At 41.1% G+C, this 21335-nt stretch overlaps 1 protein-coding gene across 3 annotated transcripts; it reads right to left on the bottom strand.

The window, feature by feature from the left end:
• Positions 1-1851: 1851 nt before the first annotated feature.
• LOC104686473 (Sjoegren syndrome nuclear autoantigen 1 homolog) lies at positions 1852-21120 on the bottom strand. Of its 3 annotated transcripts, XM_039549755.1 has the most exons (3): positions 20897-21120; positions 19468-19896; positions 1852-4554 (listed from the first exon to the last, which is right to left on the bottom strand). In XM_039549755.1, exon 2 carries the CDS (start codon positions 19853-19855, stop codon positions 19511-19513), a length of 345 nt encoding a protein of 114 aa, XP_039405689.1. In that variant the 5' UTR covers positions 19856-19896; positions 20897-21120; the 3' UTR covers positions 1852-4554; positions 19468-19510. The 3 variants fall into 3 exon arrangements, with proteins under 3 accessions (XP_039405689.1, XP_039405688.1, XP_039405690.1); XM_039549754.1 differs by lacking the exon at positions 1852-4554 and having other exon boundaries at positions 9337-19896; XM_039549756.1 differs by lacking the exon at positions 1852-4554 and having other exon boundaries at positions 9337-19896; positions 20901-21120.
• Between the last annotated feature and the right edge of the window lie 215 nt (positions 21121-21335).

Genomic DNA, 21335 nt, shown 5'->3' with positions numbered 1-21335 from the left:
GTCACTGAAGTGAATTTTTGTTCTGTTCAGACCCACATTCCCCTGCTTCCCTGGAAAGGAGTAGGGTATGACACCATACCTGCCACTGGAAGACACATCCCCCTCTCTCTATCCATCTCTATCAGTTCCCAAATGGTTGCATTCATCATCAAAACATTATTCATCAGAAGCTGGCCACATCCTGAAAACACCAAACTTCTTGTTGGTAAAAAAAGGAAATGAAATACTGGTGTAATTTACCTTTTTTTTGAAAGAAAACAAAGGCTTACACAAAGCAGGATCCATCTGGGGCTTAGCTAGCCCAGGTTCCTGTCCTGCTAGGCTCTTTCCCAGATTCCTGTACTGCCACACATTTTGCTCCTGGTGCAGTGTACAGTTGCAGGCTCTACACATCAATGAACACAATGTGCTGGGCACCTTTTGCCAGTGGGGAATCTGATTCACATGCTTAGAAACAGAAAGAAATATTTCCCTTTCCTAACTACGGTAATAGATTTTCCTGATTTAGGCAACAAAGAGAAAATAATCTCTGCAGAGGTTACGAGCAAATACTGACTGCTTCCTCTTTGAATTCCCATTGTCATTTTGCCCAAGTGCAAAATGACAATGCTTTTCTTGCTTCTGGTGGCAAACACACACTTACCTTAACCACTAGGTGAGTGTCAGACAAGAAACCAACCACCTTAAGGGTCACATCTACACCAGCAGTGCTTCAGTTTATTCTGCAGTGGGACACAATGAGATCTGAGGCCGAAAGAGATGAGGCCTTGGGACATGGGATGCCTTTGGGCAGAGAATCCATGTGCTACAGCAGGGACGTATGGGAGCTGCCTGAGGTCGAAGCATGCACAGCCCCTTTCTGCTGAGCAGTTCACTCTGTTACCTGATATACCACACACTGCTGAGCAACACATCAGAAGACCCATCCAGTTTTGCAAGCAAGATACAGCAGAGATGGAAGTTTGTGGCTTAGCTGCAAATTTCTGTAAAGGTGTTTTACAAGTGTAAGATCCAACTGGACAGGTCAGTGACAACAGAATGAGGATGTAGCACTGCTTGCCAGTTGCCTTGAGAAGAAAGTTTGTCTGTATGTGCTACTGTGGGTCACATGCAATATGAAGGAACAGCTCTCTGGCAAGTGAACAATGGTTTGAAATTTACATCTCCACAAAGGACAGCAGTGCTCAGTTTTGTGTGAACATCAATCATTCCAAAGAAGCCACGGCATTAAGCGATCAAGCTTCTGAGAATGTCTCGGAAGCTCCTCTTCCCCCTGGAGCTGTGCTGCCTGTAGGAATAAAGGCTGAACCTGCAAAAAGACTGCTGTGCAAACCCTTGTGAGGCCTTGACAGCAACCATGTGGAACCATGAACTCACCATCTTGGTAGCCAGAGGACAGATGCAGCAAGTCTGGAATTCTGTGCAAGTTGGGACTTGCATGCAAGTCCAGACTGACTGTTTCTGTGCAGTGACCCTTCGCCCATGAGTTCCTCTCCTCTGGTGTGATCCCCCAATGGTGCTTGTAGCCAAATCCGCAGTGTAGGCTCCACCAATACAGTATTTCTGAACTGGCTCAGTTTTGTGTTTACCCTCTGATGATCTGCCCCTGTTCTTGCCGACTGGAAGCTGTAGGTTGTGTTCTTGCAGCCATTCTCACAGCCACTGCTGTGTAGCTTCCCAGGGGAGCAAGTGGGAGATGTTGATTGTGGGACCAGCTCTGGGGATAGCTCATTCTCTCTCTGATCCATGCAGATTACTGCATTGCATCCCTGACTTGTTGATAAGGATTTCAGGGATGCCATGCAGCTCCTTGAGGAGGCCAGAGAACATGTCACTAAGGATGGCTTTAAGTTAGCACAGCTATTCTCTTTATTTGTTCAGTAGGAGAAATAACAAAAGAATACAAGACATAACAGTTAGAAAAATCTCAAATGAAAAAAAAGTGGACCCATGGAAAAAGACCATACTTTGAGCAATACAAGATACTGCAGTCAGGCTGTCTACAGGTTTAAAACTTGATTTGAATCCTGCTTTTTCACTGTCATCAGTCAGCTGGAGGAATGAAACAGCTAGTGACTAAAGGACCAGACTGTGAAAGGACTTCAGGTGCCTTCACAGGCAGGTAGGCACCCATCAGGACTTTAAAAGTTCCTGTGCAGTAGAGACCAATTTCACTGCGCTGCTGAACACCTTTAGGATTATGGCCATGAGTGATCCTAAAGCCATATGCAGTACTACAGGAACTGAGTTGTAAAAGATTAACATTTAACATGTGTTTTCTCTGATCCCAAAAACAGCAAGGAAAGTGTCAAATCAGGAAGGGCAGAGGAATCCCAGACGTCAAAGGAATCTGCAGGGCACAGAGGGAAATCCTGCTGCTCTGCCAAGCAGGAGCAGTGTCCTGCTCTGCCCCCATATTTGTCTCAAACTCACCACTTGCTTATTATAAACACTGTTAAATCAAATGTGTCATTCAGGAGAGAAGAATTTGGTCTTACTTTCAGTAAGAATTTGTCACTTGAGAGGTTTCTGAATTCCTCCCTGGTTTCATTTGCATATTTTATCAGTCAATCAATGACAGCTCTGCCACAAGAGTATTTCTGTTCTTAACAGGTGGTCACTGGCAAGTTACATCTTTAAGCCATCTTGTGTGTGTTCTACCATGGTAAGTGAAAAAGCAGTGATTTACTTCACAGTATTCACTTTGAATGACTTAAGCATCACAATGAAGGATATACAAAAAAACATGTTGTGTTTTATTGCCTGCAAAGTCTGAATCTTTTTCCCCTGGGAGCAAGGGATGATGAACTGAGTGGTGCTTTTGACAGCTGTGTGTGCTGAATCGCTCATCGGAGGAGCCAGGTCTATCCATCGACTCTAGAGGGAAGCAAAGACAAGCTGACTTCCCAGTGAGCCCTCTCCCTTGGATGCCCGTGATTAGGTGGGAGGGATGCAGGCCCTGCTGCCCGCTCTGTCCTTCCATTGCCCGTTCTGTCTAAAGGTCGCAGGAATTCTGCCCTCCAGGGAGTGTCCTAAATTAAATGTCTTACATCATGATGGGGGTGAAAATTCCAAAAATGTATACAGCCATGAACATGAGCTCCTGCAAAGGCTGCTATGAAATGCTTCACTCTTATTTTCCCAAATCCAGGACCGCCCCCTCCTGGCGGTCCCGGCGAGCTGCCCGGGCAGGGCCAAAGCGCACAAAGACACAGCGCCGGCGGGATTTCTGCCTACCCGGGATGTACCGAATGCTGCTGAGACTTCCCTGTCGAGCACAGAATCTCCATGGCTCCCCTTACAGACATACTGAGTTTTAGAATTAAATGCCTGAGGCGGCAGAAACACAGCGCGAGTGACAAAATGAATTGTTTAATCTGCCTGCTTGGTAGCAGATAAACGGCAAAGCAGATTTTATCTCTTCTGAGTGAAGTGGAAATGATGGGGATGAACAAACTCCTAAAAATAACAGAATAGCTAAAATCTCTGCTTTCTGTAGAGCAAATGTAGCCCTTTGGGAAAGTGCAACAAATACCATCTGTGTTTCCAAAACTCCGAAGTTAATTTGTTGCAGACGTCTCTGTATTTACTGAAAATGGACATATTTTGTGTGGCAGAAAAACATCTTGCAGTGATGAAAAATAACCCAAATACTCCCATCCAATTAACTCCAAAGGGGGGTTTACCTGAAAAAGCTCCATTTAAAAGATCACTTTGTTTAAATCAGCCATCAAACCTATCTGTTGTTAAGTTAGTTTCATACACATAAGGTAGAATTTAGAAAATATACTTTCTCATCAAAATGTTTAACTGGAATTTAAAAAGAATTCAGAGTGTAATTCTGAGATGATGTAAATGAGTATTTGCTTTAAAACAGCATATCTGATGGGAGGCCAAGGGAACCCAGTACAGTACTTCAGCTAACAGCAGCAAAGCATCTTTGTTGTAAACTATGGCTGGAATTAGGCCATGAAATAAAGATTACAGATGGCAATGTGAATCTGAATTTCCCCAATGTTTGGTGTGCACTATGGGTCCATTGCAAAGACAAGTTTGGAACTAGATTTTAAACTAACTTTTTTGAAGCACAGTGGGTCCCCAAATGTTACCCTGTGAAATTCAGAAAGGGAGGCAGCACATGGGAAGCTGAGGCACTGTGGTGCTATGATTTTGTATTTGACTGCAAAGACTTAATATGTCTGTTTTTTCTTGTACTGCTTGGACTCTGAATGGCTGAGAGCTCATCCAAGCATCAACTGCTCCTGTGGCAGCAAAAATCCCCTTGAAGAGTTGTTACTTCATTTTTTTTCCCAGACAACTGGGTTATGAGAATGCAGAAAATGTGGAGTCATTTGGACAAGCAATGATGCAAATATAAAGAAGCAAGCCGCAGAAGGCAGTGCTGTGGCAGAGGGGATGACAAAGCCAGGCACTGTCACTGCTGAGACAGGTTCAGTGCAGAAAAATGTTTCTGGAATGCATATGTGATTCCTTGTCCCTGGCTCATTGTTTGAGAGCTTGATCAATACTGCTGCAGCAAGGATTCCCAATAATCTGAAACAAAACAAAACATGCATTCATGGGAGCATTGCCATTCAAGAGCACACATTTCCCAGTTAAAATGAAGGTCAGTCATAAACTACATCTCTGATTTGCTCAGGATTTCTCTCTCTTGCTCTGTTTTGGCAGTTTAAGACCCTTTTGATATTTGAGCAAGGCCTTTTCCTTTGCACATCTGATCTTGATTACGATTTATGGCAATGGTAATTCGTTACCTCCCCAAGGCAGCAATTCTGAGAAGGAAATCGAGTACAGTATGATTGTTTAGGAGAGAGGCACACTGCACAGTGTTTTAACCATTTCTCCATTTTATAGCTCTGTCTCTTCCCCACGGATTGCCCTTGCACACAGCAACACCATGAGCTCCTCCCATGGGAATGCCCCATATCCATCAGAGAAATCACTGTGTCTGGATGCACAAAAATTCAGGTTGCATATTTACCTATCAAAACAGTGACCTCTGAGCTTGTTGGTTTGGACACATTTTTAGATGCTGTTTCGTGGTGAACACAGACTAATAAGGTATCAATAAGCACCAAAGTTTTTTTCTTCCAGCTGTAAAGGTCTCAGGGGTTGCCCTCCCCATCTCTCTCCTATCTTACAAAATGAAGAGGAATGTTTTTGCTCAGTTTCTGGAATGCAAGTCTGTAAAAGGAGGGTATATTTCCTCATGGATCAACTTTGTGTCAGCCAAAAATACACTGAGGCTTTGCATGAGGGAATGGGATGAATGAAACTGGGGCTTGCACTGCTTTTCTGTGTATGCAAAAGACAGAGGCAAATGTTCCAGTGGAGAGTGTATTGAGAGTGTTTGAGACAACGTGATGGTGGCAGAAAATGTTGGATGCTTATGTGTTTTTTCCTGTGGGTGCTATGAGGCATTTTGAGGCGTTTACAATTGCATTAAGATTTTTCATGTTGGTTGGTAACATACTCTTCATTCTTTTATTGCTTTCACTTCTCTGGCTTGCTTCTACCAGCAGTTCCCTGGGTTCATTAAGAATTTTCACAGAGTTTGCAATGTGAGAGGCTACTGAACATGCCTCTAGCACCATCAATCTGCTCCTGGACAAAATATACTCTTGTAGACTTGGGGGGTGATTACAAAATTATTTTATTGCCCTTCAGGCACTACAAATACCATCTGGTTAGTGAGGACAAGTGATGGGTACTTTTCTTTCATAAAGGTGACCACAAATATTGCACTGGGAAGTGCAGGCAGCTGGCAAGTTTTGCAAGTTTGATCCTGCTGCCTGGCAGAAACACAACAGGCAGAATTGTAAATGATATCTTATTTTTTTGTTTGCTTGCATAATACATTTTTTAAAAGCTTAAATGTATTTTTAAATAGGCCTATGTACATTTTAAATGGGACTTCCAAAGTGCAGCAGGACTTCCCTATGATACACTATGTTTTGCCATGAAGATACCAAGTATATTCAAAGGATATTCATAATATTTTCCCTAGAAGAAGGAAATTTCCTAACTCATCATACATAGGCCTTTCTTAAAAGTAATGCAAAACTTCCACAGAGCAGGAGAGGAACAAAGCCCTACCAGCTCTTGCTGTTCCAGTGATACAGCAAACCTGCTTGAGGAGTACTTTATAAACCAAAATTTCCACTTAATTAAAGGAAGGATCCCTCTCCTCTATTTTAATTAGACTTCTAACTTGGAACATACAACTTGTGAAGAATATAATGTGAAGGAAAAAAGTGTTTATTGCATGTATTTGTCCATTTTCACTGATATTAAAGGTCAAAGAGATAGGGGCCCTCCAGTCCGAGCTGGCGGGGAGGCCCAGCACTGCCGTGCCAGCAGCTGGGTGAGTGCCCAGCCTCCTGTGGGGAACACTGTATTAGGAAAGCTCTCCTTCACTGTGCCACTATCTCACAAATCAGCCTAATTACTCTAATGAGGAGAGCTGCATCCCTCTGCTTCGAGCCCTGCTGGTTTACAGAGATGGGGAAGTAAATAAAAAGGAACAATGTTGGCTGCTGCTACAGGAGGGACACAGGGAGGGAGAACAATAGTCTTGAGTCCCCTCCCTGCCACCAGGCCGTTAGGAGGGAAGAAGTGAGATGGCTTCGTGCACGCCCCTGGAGTTACTCCAGATCAGAACTGAAATCAGACGCTGAGCTCAGCAGCATCTGCTGAAGGAAAAAGCACATAAAACAGAGGGCAGAGGCATGTTATTTTCCAGGCTGTGAGAGAATGTTGCTAAGGAAAGAAAAAGGGAGGGATACAAGGCTTTGCAATATCTGTCCGAGCAACCAATGCACTATAAATACTGACCTGAGTTCTAATATCAGCATCAAGTCTTTACACCTTTGGATTTTTTTAGAGTAAAGGTGGATTTTATTTTTTATTTCTAAAAAAGTTGTATTTTGGTTCCTTTTCTTGCTTTGTATAAGCTTTTTTTTTGCAATCGCAGAAATTAGAAACTTGTTTTTGTGTAATGAAATCTTAGATTATTTACTACATGAATCTGGGAGCCGAGGCTTTATGCAAACCACAAAGAGATTATAAAAATAGGAGAGTCAAAATTATGTGCAGCCCTACTCGTTGTCTGTATTTTTGTCATGTTTCCTCTATTGTCCCCTCTTTATGATGACTGAAACAAATCATTCAGGTCTAGATTGCATATTATGACACCACAAAGCCTCCTTGCTATTGTTTGGGCCAAATTAAAAGCATTTGTCAAAAATAATTGTGGAATGGCATAAAAATTCATGTTAATTTTGGAGAGGATTTAATTATTTCTATTGTGATAAATTTTTCTTCACGTTAGATACTAAATTTGTATGTTAACAAAAAAAAATCCAAAAATTAGACAATTCTGGCAGTTCTTCTGATGTTCTCCTCTCGGAAAAATTCCTCTGGATGTTGTCAGCTGCTTATTCTCTCTTGTTCAGAGTTAGTTTTATTGAAATGTCTTCATCCTGCCCTTTATACAGCATACTTCTATCTTTAGCTTCAGTCTGATAAATTGTTCCATTTCTAAATCCCATCTTCAGTCTTCAGCTACATGTTGAAAATACGTGATCATATTTTTGGCCTTTCAGACTCCAAAGCAAGCTCTGCAAGTACTACAAACCCCTTTTTGTTGTAGTACTCTGCAAGGACTACAAACCCATTTACCTTTCGTGTATTTGCTTGTATTATCCAGGGGACAAATACACTGTGATGTTAGGAGATCCCCTGGAGCCTCTTTCAGCCCTGAAATTGCTGGTTCCTCTAACATTCCTGATTCTGGGAAGCATCATGTGAGGTCGGTACTTCTGGCAGAAGACAGACCATGTCTTCTTCATTGCTGCTGCATGCACTCTCCCAGAGTCAGCAGCCCTCCTCCCCCTGCCATCCCATACGGCTTCCAGCTTCTGCCGGCCTGGAAGCTCCAGAATTGTCTCCAAACCAGACCTTGTTCCCTGTCACCTGCAGATCACGTTGAGGCTGGACTAAAAGTGGCTTCCCTGACAGTTCTGAGTAACCCATAATGACTGTGGAAAGCTGGGTGTAGTTGCTAAAGGTACTAAGAGAGGAATTTAAATATACAGAAAGCCAGTTATGTCCTACAGACATGGATTATGAGTGCCTTTCTTAAAGCCATCATTGCATCTGATATGATTGAAGTATAACATGGTGTGAAATTTTCAAAAGGACTTTGACCATGACCAGCTTCAGGCACTGAAAATGACACACATCAGGCCAAGCACAAAGTGTGACACTGTTGTTAAATCATGAAAAATATTTAGAATTATTTGTATTTGCATTTCTGAGCCTTTCTACTTGCTTTTGCGCTTTCAGCCTTTTCTTTACAAGAAGCAGAAATGTAACTTCAGAGGGTAGAGGGAAGAAGGACAAAGAAAATGCCTTGATTTCAGGAGCCAGGCCTTTGAGAAATGCATGAAGAATCCTGAATCTTAAAAACCAGAGCAACAGCAAGCAGAGCACAAAACCCCCTAACTTTCAGTGAGTCTTGTGGCATAAAATCCTTAGGTACCTATTAAATTCTAATTAATATCGCAAAACTCATTCCAGAATTTTTAAATTATTTTTTGTCACCTTCTTTGCTCTTATACAGGCTGCAGCACTAGAATCAGAAGTTTACATTTTGAAATCCAGTAACACTGCACAAGTACTTTAGTTAGTTTAAGGGAATTTGTGCTCATGCTAATGAGATAATTTTAACTACAAGTTACATTATAGCTTCTCAATGTAACAATCCCAATGTAGCAGAGGTAGCATCAAGTAGCACAAGCAGCTATTATTTATTTGAAAGATGTGGCACTTAGGGACATGGTCTACTGGTGAGCTTGACAGCTCTGGGTTAATGGCTGGACTTGACCATCTGGGAGGTTCTTTCCAATTTAAATGGTTCTATGGCTTTTGATACCTCTTTAAAACATTTGGCTGCGCACAACCAGATGCAGAAGTTATTTGAAACAAAGGCAAGTTTCATGTAAGGCAATATGCAAGTTTTCATTTAAATCCACGAAGTCAAGTTACATTTCCCAATGTTTGGTTGCTTCTGAGTTTGCCAACACCTGAAACTATAAAATACTTAACAGCTAATCTAAGTTCAAAGGTTATCTTAATGTCTGAGAACCAAGCCTCACTCCAGCAACATCAGTGTGATGACATGTAATAATACATGGCATAGTAAGCCATGGAAAAGAACCTTTACCTAAGAGTTATAGATAAATTTCATACCTAAGTAACAACATACTTATATAAGTAATATGTAATATGTATATAGTACACATACAACAGAAGTAACAATGTATACTGCTTTATTAAGCTTATCTAAAATAAAAAAGGAATTTTACACTGAACAGATCTGAGACCAAAAATCCATGTTTTGGACAAGCAGTACTTGCAGCCAAGAAACTCCACATAGGAATAAAGTTACTGAAGTATAAAAGGTCTGCAATGACAAGCAAACACAACATTTTGTTGCTTCTCTTTTCCTTACAATGGCTGCTTGCTTTTAGAATTTGCATTATGAAAATTTTTTGAAGAAAAAAAATAAAAGATCCCATGGGGCAGCTTTAGCTGCCTCCCATGTGGAACTAGCGTTTCTTGAAGCAAATTATCCCACGTATTCAAAAGAAAATTCTTTTCTTACTCAGCCCAGTAATGATGTAGGAGGGAGCAAGTTAAAAGAAAGAAAAGCCCTCTCACTTCTACTCTCGGAGGCAACCCCGTTTGATTCAGACCATGGCCAGCAGTTTTATCCTTTTGTGCTTTTCCTTGTCTTTGATGGAGACCAATACCAGATACTGCCCTTCCCCAGGTTCTTTCACTGCATTATCAGAAGTTTGCCCTTTCTTTGTCAGAGATGAAATGATGCACTTTAATAAAACAGCATCTGATCTGAAGGAGCCATTTTGTCACCAAGACTTTGCTATTAGTAAATAAAATTAGAAACCTTTATGCAAACCAGCAGGATTTTAGCCAGTGTGAAAATAACTGAGCTACTGTCCTCTTTCAACAACTGTTTGTGTTCAGTCACCCCAGAAAGTAGGAAAACCAATTGTTCCCTAAAACATGGTAAAGGTCTGTGCAGACATTGTTGGTACTCAGAGATTTCACAGCATGCAGACTTTTAATTGCCTTTCCTTCCTCTCTGCACACAAAGGTATTTGCAGTGTTTATCTCTAGCACACCTTAGTGGGAAATAGATTAGTTTGTAAAATAGAGCAGGATTGCAAAGAAAATTGCTGAATACATACAATGCCCTGACATAACTTTTTACAAGTAGCCTTACTGTGCCATACTCCACTCTGTCTTAGCACATATTTATTATTTTGCAACACAGGTCACACTCAGAGCTTTGAAGAAGACACAAGTGACCTATAACAGCTTCCTCGATGAGATCATTTTCTGCAAGATCCAGCACTCTTATTTCTTTTCCTCTTTCTAGTTTCAAGTTATAATCTTTTCTCAAACACAGAGTGAACATTTCTGGAACAAACTCACATCACTCTGAATTAATTAAATTACAGCATTAATTATTAATTAAATTACAGCACCTCATATAGACCTTTATCTGGTCTATTAAGAAGATTATAAGCAAAGTCAGCATTTATCCTCAATGACAAAATAAACTTCTGTTCTTTAATCTCCATAGTATATCAGGAAAATCACATTTCCATCCATCCATCCCTCCATCCCTTTGACCTACAAGTCTTTTTAGGACGGGTTTTTCCCATCCCACCCTTTTTTTGGGATGAAACTCAGATCAGGCATCTGTTTTCTCTAGAATATAATATTAGCACCCTATCCAGCCATAACTTTAGGGGCACTATCGAACTGAATGAAATCTGTTTAGTTTTGTAAATCGATTTTCCCAAGTGTGCCAGAACATGTCTGGACGGTATCAAGATACTGAAAGTATCTCTGACACACCACATATCAGAAGAGCAGCATGTTTCTGGTCAACAGCTTGGGATAACTAAAAACATGGTAAGCAAGGAGCTAGGAAATAGAGGCAACAAAAGCTGTTGCAGGAGAAGATGAGGATGGTGCTACAAATGATGGCTTATGTGGAAGCAAGACTGTGGGGGCTACTGATAAAACAGGATACACGACCTCATGTGAGTTGTTAATGTCCAACCTGTTTAAATTGTCTTTTCTAATGGCAGATAATACTGAAGTATTAGACAGCTTTCTACCAAGAACTCTCTGTATTTATTAAAATGCTGAGTATATTTATATATATATATTTATATATATATTTTAACGTATGTGTCAGTATGTGTATATATATATACATGATATACGAATATACGAATATTGCTGTCAGGTGCCACCTGTTAAAGTTAGGTTAAAGTAGTTCTTACTCTGAATTCATAGAGCCAGCTTCTTTTCACTATAGAAGAGCCCCATCCACCCAGATACCTAGAGTTCCTCACTTTCCATACTACTTCAATCCATTAACCCAAAACAACCTGTGGTAGAATATGGTTGCCTCACAGCCTGCTGGTATTATATGTGTTCTGTATGTAATAGATGGACTAAAATTCAGACCTCCCACTACCTTTAAACATCAAGAAGCCTCCATGTCTAAAAAATCTGGTGGTCTTACATGGACTAGTATAAGGTAATAAGCAGCCTGATAAAACAATAGGGTCTATAAAGGCAAGTTATCTGAAAAAGGCTAGGCTTTGAAAGGTAATTAATTAGCAACTATCATTAAAAGCTCTTTCTGTACCTCTGTCCCACTTCTTACAGTCAGGTCCCAAAGCAGGGGCTTGGAGAGAGCAGGTCTGGAAAGTTAAGAGTGGCTGCTCAGGAGTTGGGATACTTTGTCATGCTGGCTCTATTCATGGAGAAAGGATGAACACATTTAAACATCATCATCATGCTTTGTGCAATGTGGAGTAAGTAACAGCAAAAAGGTATGCCTCTAATCAGTTATATCTATCCCTTCCCCCAACACACAGGTTGAGAATGCATAATCCTGTCTGTTTATGTCAAAACACCAAACGGGACATGAATCCTTGGGAACCAGTCCAAGTCAGAGCATTCAAGTGAGGCTGAAAAAGCAAAGCCTCCATTCCCAGATCTGTCCCTGATTTGGGGCAGATTACTACTGAGTGTCACTGTCAATCAAGGGGGATAAAGGTATTAACATTCTCTGTAAGGTACTATGTGATTGGTTCATTGGAAGCACTTGTTTATATATCCTATATAAATATACATATTTATATATGTGTCATTTTTAAACACTTTTAAAAACAAGCACAGCATAAAACCATGTTTCAGTTAAAAACATGGTTTTTAACCATGTTTAAATCTTGTTTCAGTTAAATTGCTGCTGTACAGGTAGTTTTCTTCTGACATTCCCAAAGAAAACATTCTCACATGCACACCATGAATGTGTATGGCAGAGTGCCACGGGAGGCCTCAATGGAATACTTCATTAAAAAACAAACAAAAAACCGAAAGTACATTCCAAACTGAGCAAACAACGCTTCACACAAATCATTTAAACTAAGAGGAGCCACAAGGTTCACAACTTAACTGTAGGATTAAGTCTGCATTTGACCAGGAACCTGAAGTACTACACATTGAATAACAACAACTTACAGGCTTGTGGGCTTCAGTGGAACTTGGGCATCTGTATTTTAGGTCACATGTATTTGAACTTGAACAACCTGAATCTAAAGCAAGAACACCTTAGGTTTCAGAGGAAAACCACTAAACAGAACAGGATTTTAAATAAATATCCTTCTCATAGAGTCATGTCACTAAGTCACGTGTCACTAAGACACAGAATTCCGAGTTTCAAGAACAGGAAGAGGTCACACTTTTCTAACAAGTCCAGTGACTCCAGAGCGTATCAGATTTCATAAAGGTATCCACAGGGTCAACTGCTTCTTGGCAGGGCAAAGCAACCCGCACTGAGCCCAGTACTGCGGCAGTTACACTGCCCCCAGCTGCACCTGAGCTCCTGCACTTAAAGATAACCTGGCTGCAATTGGGTACTACATTCCTTGTGACTGACAGCATGGACTGGTTTTCTTTTTATCAGCTTGCTTCAGTGAAGCTTATAACAGAGAATTATGACCATTCTAACCACTTTGTTCTAATTGTCTCACATCACTTTACCATGGACAAGGCTAACACGGATGCCCCTCTCTTTCCACAGACGGTGATCTCTACTAAAAAGGCAGCTCCTCTTTTGCCCCATGTTCCCCTGGAAGGAGTATCCATTCCACCCATGCTAGCAACAATACTTGAGGAAGAACCAATATTTAACAAAAAGTACCTTGGGCGCATGAGTTACAGCAATTAATCTCACTTACTATGAGGCAGTGAGCAGCACAAATGTATAGTAGGATTTCTGTTATTGAACAGCTGCATAACCATATAAGAATTACTGCCAGTTTTTTGTTTTAAACACTTGACGGTGTATGATTCAGCCTTGAATACTAACTATATTACAAAAACATTCAAAAACCAAAATTCTCTCATGCTGATATTCAACTTAAAGTGCTCTTACTGTATAAGGAAAAAGAGGCTTTAAAAAAGTGTAAGCTTGCGGAATATGAAGAGGATTTTGTGACAGGAATTGACAGACATTCCCAATCAGAATGAGTATCCAAGTTGTATGAACTTGTTAATAATCATGTAACAACAAAAAGAAAATACTACAAATACTTTGATCTAATTCCGAATACAGACAGGGAGATTTGACAGCCTTTAGGAAAGAAATATGAAAGAATATACTTTTTACTATGTTCAACTAAATCAACTATATGGTTTTTAAAAAAATGTAAATTACAATTTGTCACAGACTATGACATAAATAATTTTCTATAAGTGTTCCCATATAGCCCGTTATTAATGGAAAACCTCAACCCAATTATGGGAGCTCTGACTGAAGCAAGAGAACCTATGCATATGAAGCTCAAAAAATAACACCTATGAAGATTTAACTTTAAAATGCTCTGTGATCAGTCTGTTAGGTATCGTAATTTCAAACATTTTTCAAAGTAAGTGTTACAAATTGTTCAGCCTCTTACTTTGTTTTATAGTCTCTAACACTCCTGTCGTCTTGATTTAGGCTGGCCAGGAAGCTGTGTGTCTACTTCACACAAGATAGTAAATAAGAACACTCAACACTGTTCTAAATCCTTCAGGACCAAGTACACGCTCTCTGTACAGGAGTGCTGGTAAGGCTGAGAGGAGAAGCCACCCCATGAAAATTCACAGGCCCTAAGTGAGATGTGAGAGAAACAAGCTCCCACCACAGTCAGTAGAATCACAGTCAATCCCACCTCCAGAGCAAGACTGACAGGACTTTTTTCAAATGCCTCTTCTTGAATGTGATCTCTGTCTACAGTTGCTTGTTTTCTTCTAATATGCATGAATCCTGTTCTAAAAGTAACATTTTGCCATTTGTGACATTCAAATTAAGCATACTTACAAATATTATCAGCTTTGCATCGTGTCACAAACAATGGGTGTGCTATAACCAAAATGCAAAGATTTTACACTGTTATTTTCCATCCCGCTGCTAAGTAAGACACCCAAGTTTGTATTAAAATTTACAAATTTTCTGTAGTAGTTACTGAAGCATATCCATAGTCTTGCACAAACAGACAAAAAACCCTGCAAATTGTTCCACCCCACAAGATCTTGTGAAGCTACTTTTGAAACAACTATAAAATCAAAGTGTTCTACTAGCCCAAATTCTACTAAAATCTTATTTTTGCAAATACAGACTACAACACTGAACTGCTTTTCACACAAATCCCACAAGCTAGAGCTATGAATGACCACATAGCTCCTTGTTGTGCAAGCTTGAACCTCTCCATGTTTTATGAACACCTAACATGCAATTAGCTGGGTTTTACAGCTAGATGTGAACCAAACTTCATCTAAAACCAACTAAGACAGACAACCATCAAGGATTACTCTGGGGCATTTAATAAAATCCCTGACAGATTTATAAGTAGTTAAGGGGCAAAGAACAAAAAACCCATCCCAAGTTTAAAAAAGGCATAGAACAGACACCCAAGAAGTGGCCATGGTGCCTGACTCCTCCCCAGTAAAACAACAGACACTGACAGAGCAATTGGTGCACAAATTAAACCAAACACTAGTACATCCTTCACCCAAAGGAGAAAAAAGAAAATAGATACATCTATATTTAAAAACACACACATACATTGTGTAAAAGCACACTGTGATTTTAGGAAAACTTGCCTATTCATCTGTTAAGAAAACCACCAACACACACACACAAACAAATCAACATTAAAGCATTTATTAATACTTCTTTGCTCATTCCTGAAAAGGAGGAAATTAAAAAAATAAATTAAAAAAATAACTGTTTTGTCTACTTCTTGCATAAAACTCCAAGAATCTAGGATCTACTCAAGGCAACTGCCACAAGCTACGCCTTATCACTCAAATCTCTTCTAACAAGCAAAATCATCTAAGGAGTAATAGATATTCTGCACAAGACTCATCTGTATGATGAATTAACTGTAGACATCTGATCCTCTGGCTAACAATCTTCTGAATGTTCTTGGTGCAGAATTACCAGTACCTTGTTCCAGTTTAGCTTAATCCACTTTATCGATTTGGAGTGGGACACACTTGTACCCCAAGAGCTAGATGGAGTTGTACTCAATTCTTAAACAGGAATCCAAGATCCAGTCACCTGGGTTCAGACTACAGCTTGCTTCATTGTTTGAATGGACAATTTTTTAGGTATTTGAAGATGCCTAGTCTTCCTGGTCTGAAGAATTCCTAGTCCAAGGAAACCAATCTCTTGCATTCACCAAGAGCCAAAAACCTGCCAACCCTCTGCCTAAACTGTCCAAGGTCAATCTGGCATACAGAGTACATCAAGTACACACAGAACTTGGGGTTCTTTATAAAACCCAAGCAGTTCACTGAGGACTGTTCATAGGAGAGCATCCAGGACAGGAAACAACACCACTGCATCCTGTGTGAGCCTGGCAGCACACTTACCCAGCAAACAGGAGGCTTAGAATCCACAGCCTCCTGCTGGAACAGAAATAAAAGACACAAAGAGAAAACAAAACATAGGTTGCCTCATTTGCTGACTGTCAGTGGACTTAAAGGAAGGGGCAGAAAGTCCTGGCTTCAGATGAAGTTCAGATGATTTCTAGAATTTGATTTATTGGGTAGCAAGAACTCAGTAGCTCAGTACAAGTACACTTAAAGCAGACAGAAATTAGGAGAAACCACCTCTCTATCATACCCCCTCATGCTCCAGTCTTCCCAAACCAGGACTTCACATCCACACCTTCTCTTTATTCCCTACCCTTGAAATTAAAGCCAACCCCCAATCCACTCACCTCCATTTCTGTAAGGTGATTAACAGAAACTGCATGTGGGGACGAGGTACCTAAGCTGCAGGGTAAGCACCACTGAAAAGAGACAGTAATGGGATGTGAATGGCTGCTGGCATAAGTGACTTCACTCAGTGGTTCCTATAATCACTTCCACACAGAAAATTACTTCAACATACCACCCACAAGCAGTTTCTTTAGTAACTGCCAAACTCTCTACAGTTTACTTGCAAGGAGTCAACAGTCAAATGTTTTGAAAAAACTGTTGCTCACTAGTGTTTTAAGTGCTGGGTACATATTCAAGAAGCGTTGCTATAAAAGCAGAAAATCACCAGATACCTTGCAGTTACGTTCTGTTACTTGGAAACCAGGTAGAGGTGCCTTTACATAAATTCAGGACTTTAGACCAATGCTCTAGATGCATTTCACTAAATCTTTGAATCAGGCACAGGTGGAAGGTTCAAAAACTGTTGCCTCCCCACATACGAAATAAGATACAAAACACCGAACACAGCAGCTTAGATTAGGAACCCAACTTTTGTCATTAAGGCTCCTAGACTGTAAGCACTGCAGTAAAGCATCACGTCAAACTCAGAGAGTCATGCAAATTTAATATAAAAATTAAGTTAGGAGTAAGTATGACTTGCCTTATTTAAGGTAAACTTTCTGTTTCAGGCCATCCCTGCAGAGCTACTATCTGCAAATTATCATTTCCTCTTCCAGCAATACTGTGGACCAACTTAGTTTGCCTATCTTCTGAACAAAGTGAAGTTGTTTAACAAAAGCTATTTATGTCAAGATTTATAGTGTTTGGAAAAGCAGTGAAAAAGGTTTATCACTTCAATAAAAGGGTTCATTTGGGTCAATGTAGAATATAATGGTAAGCATTACTGAGTAGCAACTCTACGGGTGCACAATGACTGCCACACTTCAGAGTTATTCTAAAAATACACAAGCCCTAGAGATATATTATTTCTCTCCACCTTTAAGTGTGACTTTAAATGGAAATTTTAGATTGGGATCACTGAGTGGAATTCTAGCAACATTTCAACTTTTTTTGGAAAACTGGGAGGCTCCAGTGTGTGTGTAAATACTAGCCAAAAGTTACATTTTTCCCTTAGTTTTGTAAAAACAGAAATTAAAGCATCTCCAGTTATTTAGTTTTGACACTGTAATAGCTACATAATAACGTCTGGAAGTAGATTTCTTCAAAGTCTCATAAGGCTTCTCTTAAAACTTCTTTAGTTTTATCAGCTTCAGTAGAACAAGAGGCATTATTTATGATTATTCTAAGGCAAACAAACCTGTAATTATTGTGTGAGACCAATACTAGAAATTAACTGTACTGTTCTCTATAAATGAGCTTTCTATGATACAAATTTTTTTTCAGACAGTTTCGAGTTCCATTGCAGCTAGTAAGAAGCAGTTTACATTTGCAACTCCCAAGTTCTTGCTCTTTAGTTAACACTTTTCCTGAGTCTTCCTATTTTGCTGTATATCAGTTACTACTACCAGTCTAAGGGAAGACAGAATGTCATAAAATGTCCAGTCAAATAAACCACTCTTTTGCTACTAAAAACAGCAAAATTTTTGTGTTTCACTTTAACATAAACAAGGTGGTCCTGAGTGCTGCAGTACTACTACAGCAGCACCCCTGAGATGATGTAATTTTATCACCTCAGCATTACCCACTAGAAATTCCCCAGAGGGAAGCCCCTACAAGTGCCATACAAGTAAACTGTGTTTATCTCAGTCACACTCATCCCTGATGTAGCATGGCAACCAGAAGAACATAAAATTTGCTTCCTATTACTGATGAAGAGCTATTACCAAAACTATTCACATCTCCATACCCTCTATGCATGCACCTGAAAGACACACCATTATCAAGTAAGGAGATTACAACTAGACTTCTTTTGATTTAATTAATTGGTATTGAATGAAGATTTGACAAGAAGACACAGCTTAAAAAGTTACTGCTGTAACACGTGAAAGAGCGTGACAAAATGCATGTGTACGTACACACGCACAAACAGAGAGGTTCAGTAAAAATAAAAAACAGCATTAAATTGAAATTTATGCCATGCTGTTATGTCATCCCTGATCTCTAAGTTCTATTTTAATGTCCTCTGTAAGAATGTCTGATAGCTGCAAACCACTTCTCATTTTCTTCTTTCACCTTTCATTTGTATTTATTTCACATCATTCCAGGATGTTCACTATTCTCTACAATCTTATTACAATTATTTAAAAGATCAGTATTGAGCTAAAAGGCACTAAAAAGGCTTCCAAAAATTGTATTACTGGCTTTTAGCCAGGACTATCTTCTTTGGTCTTGTATTTACCTCAGTATTTTTAACAGGATCCCAGTGTTTTTTTCAGGACTTCTAGTCACTACTGACACATTTTTCATAGCCCCAAATGAATTACTGGTCCAAGCATTCATGGTGTAGCTGTCTGTGCACTTGCACCAAACCTTTCACTGCAGCACATCTCCTTTCTGAACAAGGCTTTGGAGAATAGCTTCAAAAGATGCAGAAACCACATACAGTGTTAAATTTTAAGCCTCCGTGCCCTGCGTTAGTCCTGATTTCTCACCTTATCCCTCTATTATTCAAAGAGACAATTATTGTAAACAGGGGTTGTCTTTGTGCATGCATCAGACAGAACTCCAAGCTCCTACAGGAAGCTAAATAGCTCATTTCTACTTGGTCCCAACAGTAAAGCCTAAGCATTTAGAAAGTGAAAAGAAGTAGCATCTGACTTGTATCCACTCGTTTTCAAAGAATAATTTACCAGTAGACATCTGAAGTCAACCAATAAAACATGTCTTTTTTTATGTCTTGAAATATCCTAATGTCAAAACTGACAGTGTCACATTTGACTCAACTACCTATTTTGCTAAGTTTTATAGTGTTCAATTAAGTACATTTTTTAAGCAAAACAGCAACTTTATTTAATCTATTTTCTAGTGCATTTGAAAATAATGTAACATACAGAAAGACTGGAAGAAAATCCCCGTCTGCTTATACTGTGGCTGTAAAGTTCCGTGGCTGACCACGTTTCTCACCTAGTGGAATTTTAGAACTGGAGAGTCCAAACATTTGACTGTTTCACGTTACATTGGTTTTCAGATCTGGTGAATGCTTTAAGCTTCCCACTTCCTTCTTCAGGACATTAAGTAAAGTTCTAGAGCTATCCAAAATCTTCATGTAAGCAGCTTCAGTTTCAGCGAGTATTTTATCAAGCTCATTCCGTGAAGCCACCTTTTGGGCCAGGTTTTCACATACACATTCCAACTGTTCACTGAGAACTTGAATTTCATGCTGGAGTTTATTCTTTTCCTCTTCTGCTTGCCGGATTTGTTTGTTCAGTTCTTCTTTTTGCATACATAAATCTTCAATGCATTTCACTAGCTCATTATTGTAACCCTGAAGAACAGCTCCCTGCTGAGTCATCCTGCACTCACTCCCTGAAGTCCCCTTTCAGCAACGGCCTTCTGCACTCCAATTAAAGGAAAACAAACAAACAAACAAAGAAACAGAAAAAAAAATTGTAAGAGTGTTAACATGAATAATGCTTCACTAGCACAGATGGAGCCACGGGGCAAGGTTCTCTATTTAAGGTTAACATGCCCACTCTGAGATGTGTCACATTTCTTCCCTGTTCAGGAGGGGGACAAGGCAAAATCTGGCATCTGCTCTTAAACCTTTACTGAAAACTGCTGGCTCCTATGACACGGTCATGGCAATGGTATCAAAGTATTCATGATATGTTTTACAATACTTTTATACAATCCTGAATATAGGATGCTTTGTACGTCAAACTCCAAGGGCCTGCTCAGAAAAGAGCAAGAATTACAGAATCACAGAATTCTTCGGGTTGGAAGAGACTTCTAGAGATCACCCAGTCCAACCCCCTGGCAAAGCAGGGTCACCTAGAGCAGGTGATACAGGAACGCATCTAAGTGGGTTCCGAATGTCTCCACAGAAGCACACTTCACGCCCTTCCCGGGCAGCCTATTCCAGTGCTTTTCCACCCTCAACACGAGGAAGTTCTTCCTCATGCGGAGGTGAAACTTCTTGTGTTTTAGTTTATAGCCATCGCTCCTCGTCCTGTCACCGGGCACCACCCTGAGGGGCTCAGCAGGCACTGACAACAGCGGAGAACCTTCCCGACATACCGAGCACCCGGAGCTCCCCAAATACTGGGGTGACCTGGAACGCCTGTGCCGGAGCCACGACGAGCCCCTCGCCCGCCGCTCACACCCCCCCGGGGACACACCGGGGCCAAGGCCCGACCCGCGCGGCCGCCGCCCCAGGGACATTTTAACACCCTCCTCGCCGCCGAGCGCGGCCCTGCGGAACACGCGCCGCGCACAAAATGGCTCCTGCCTGTACATCGAGTGCCCGGGCGGAAGGGGAGGAGGGGGTAGGTAAGAGGAGACCTTCCCATTCGTATCTCCCACCCCCCCCCGCAATTCCCTCTGTTGCCCCCACCTGCCTGGCAGGATCGCAGTTCGGGATCGCACCGAGGGAGCAGCTCTGCCACCGAGGCCACGCTGCCCTCGGCCAACCGGCCCCGTGCGCCCGCCAACGGCCGCGCCGGCCCGTGAAGGGTCACGGAAACACCCGAGATCTTCCGAACGCGGCGCCGCCCTGACGGCCGTGCGGAAACGTCTCTCCGGAAAACCGCGATGTTTTCCGAAGACAGGTAGCGGTCGGGAGAGTGGGCCGAGGCGGGAGGGGCAGGGAGGGCTGAGCGTTACGGAAGGAGCCGATGTTTGCCGAAGGGAGGGACTGAAGGGCGTCGTGCTCGGCGGAGGTAGCCGATGTTTGCCGAAGGGAGGGACTGAGGGGCGTCGGGCTCGGCGGAGGCAGCCGATGTTTACCGAAGGCAGAGTCGCCCGAGAGCAAAGGGGACAGAGGGGACGGAGCG

Source organism: Corvus cornix, chromosome 2, assembly GCF_000738735.6.
Source record: "Corvus cornix cornix isolate S_Up_H32 chromosome 2, ASM73873v5, whole genome shotgun sequence".
NCBI classification, from domain to species: Eukaryota; Metazoa; Chordata; class Aves; order Passeriformes; family Corvidae; genus Corvus; species Corvus cornix.
The sequence above is the reverse complement of the archived record's forward strand: the minus strand, read 5'-3'. Positions and strand labels throughout refer to the sequence as shown.

Coding starts and splice junctions, on each gene's coding strand:
- LOC104686473 (XM_039549755.1), bottom strand. CDS start 19,855: ATGACTCAGCAGGGAGCTGTTCTTCAGGGTTACAATAATGAGCTAGTG.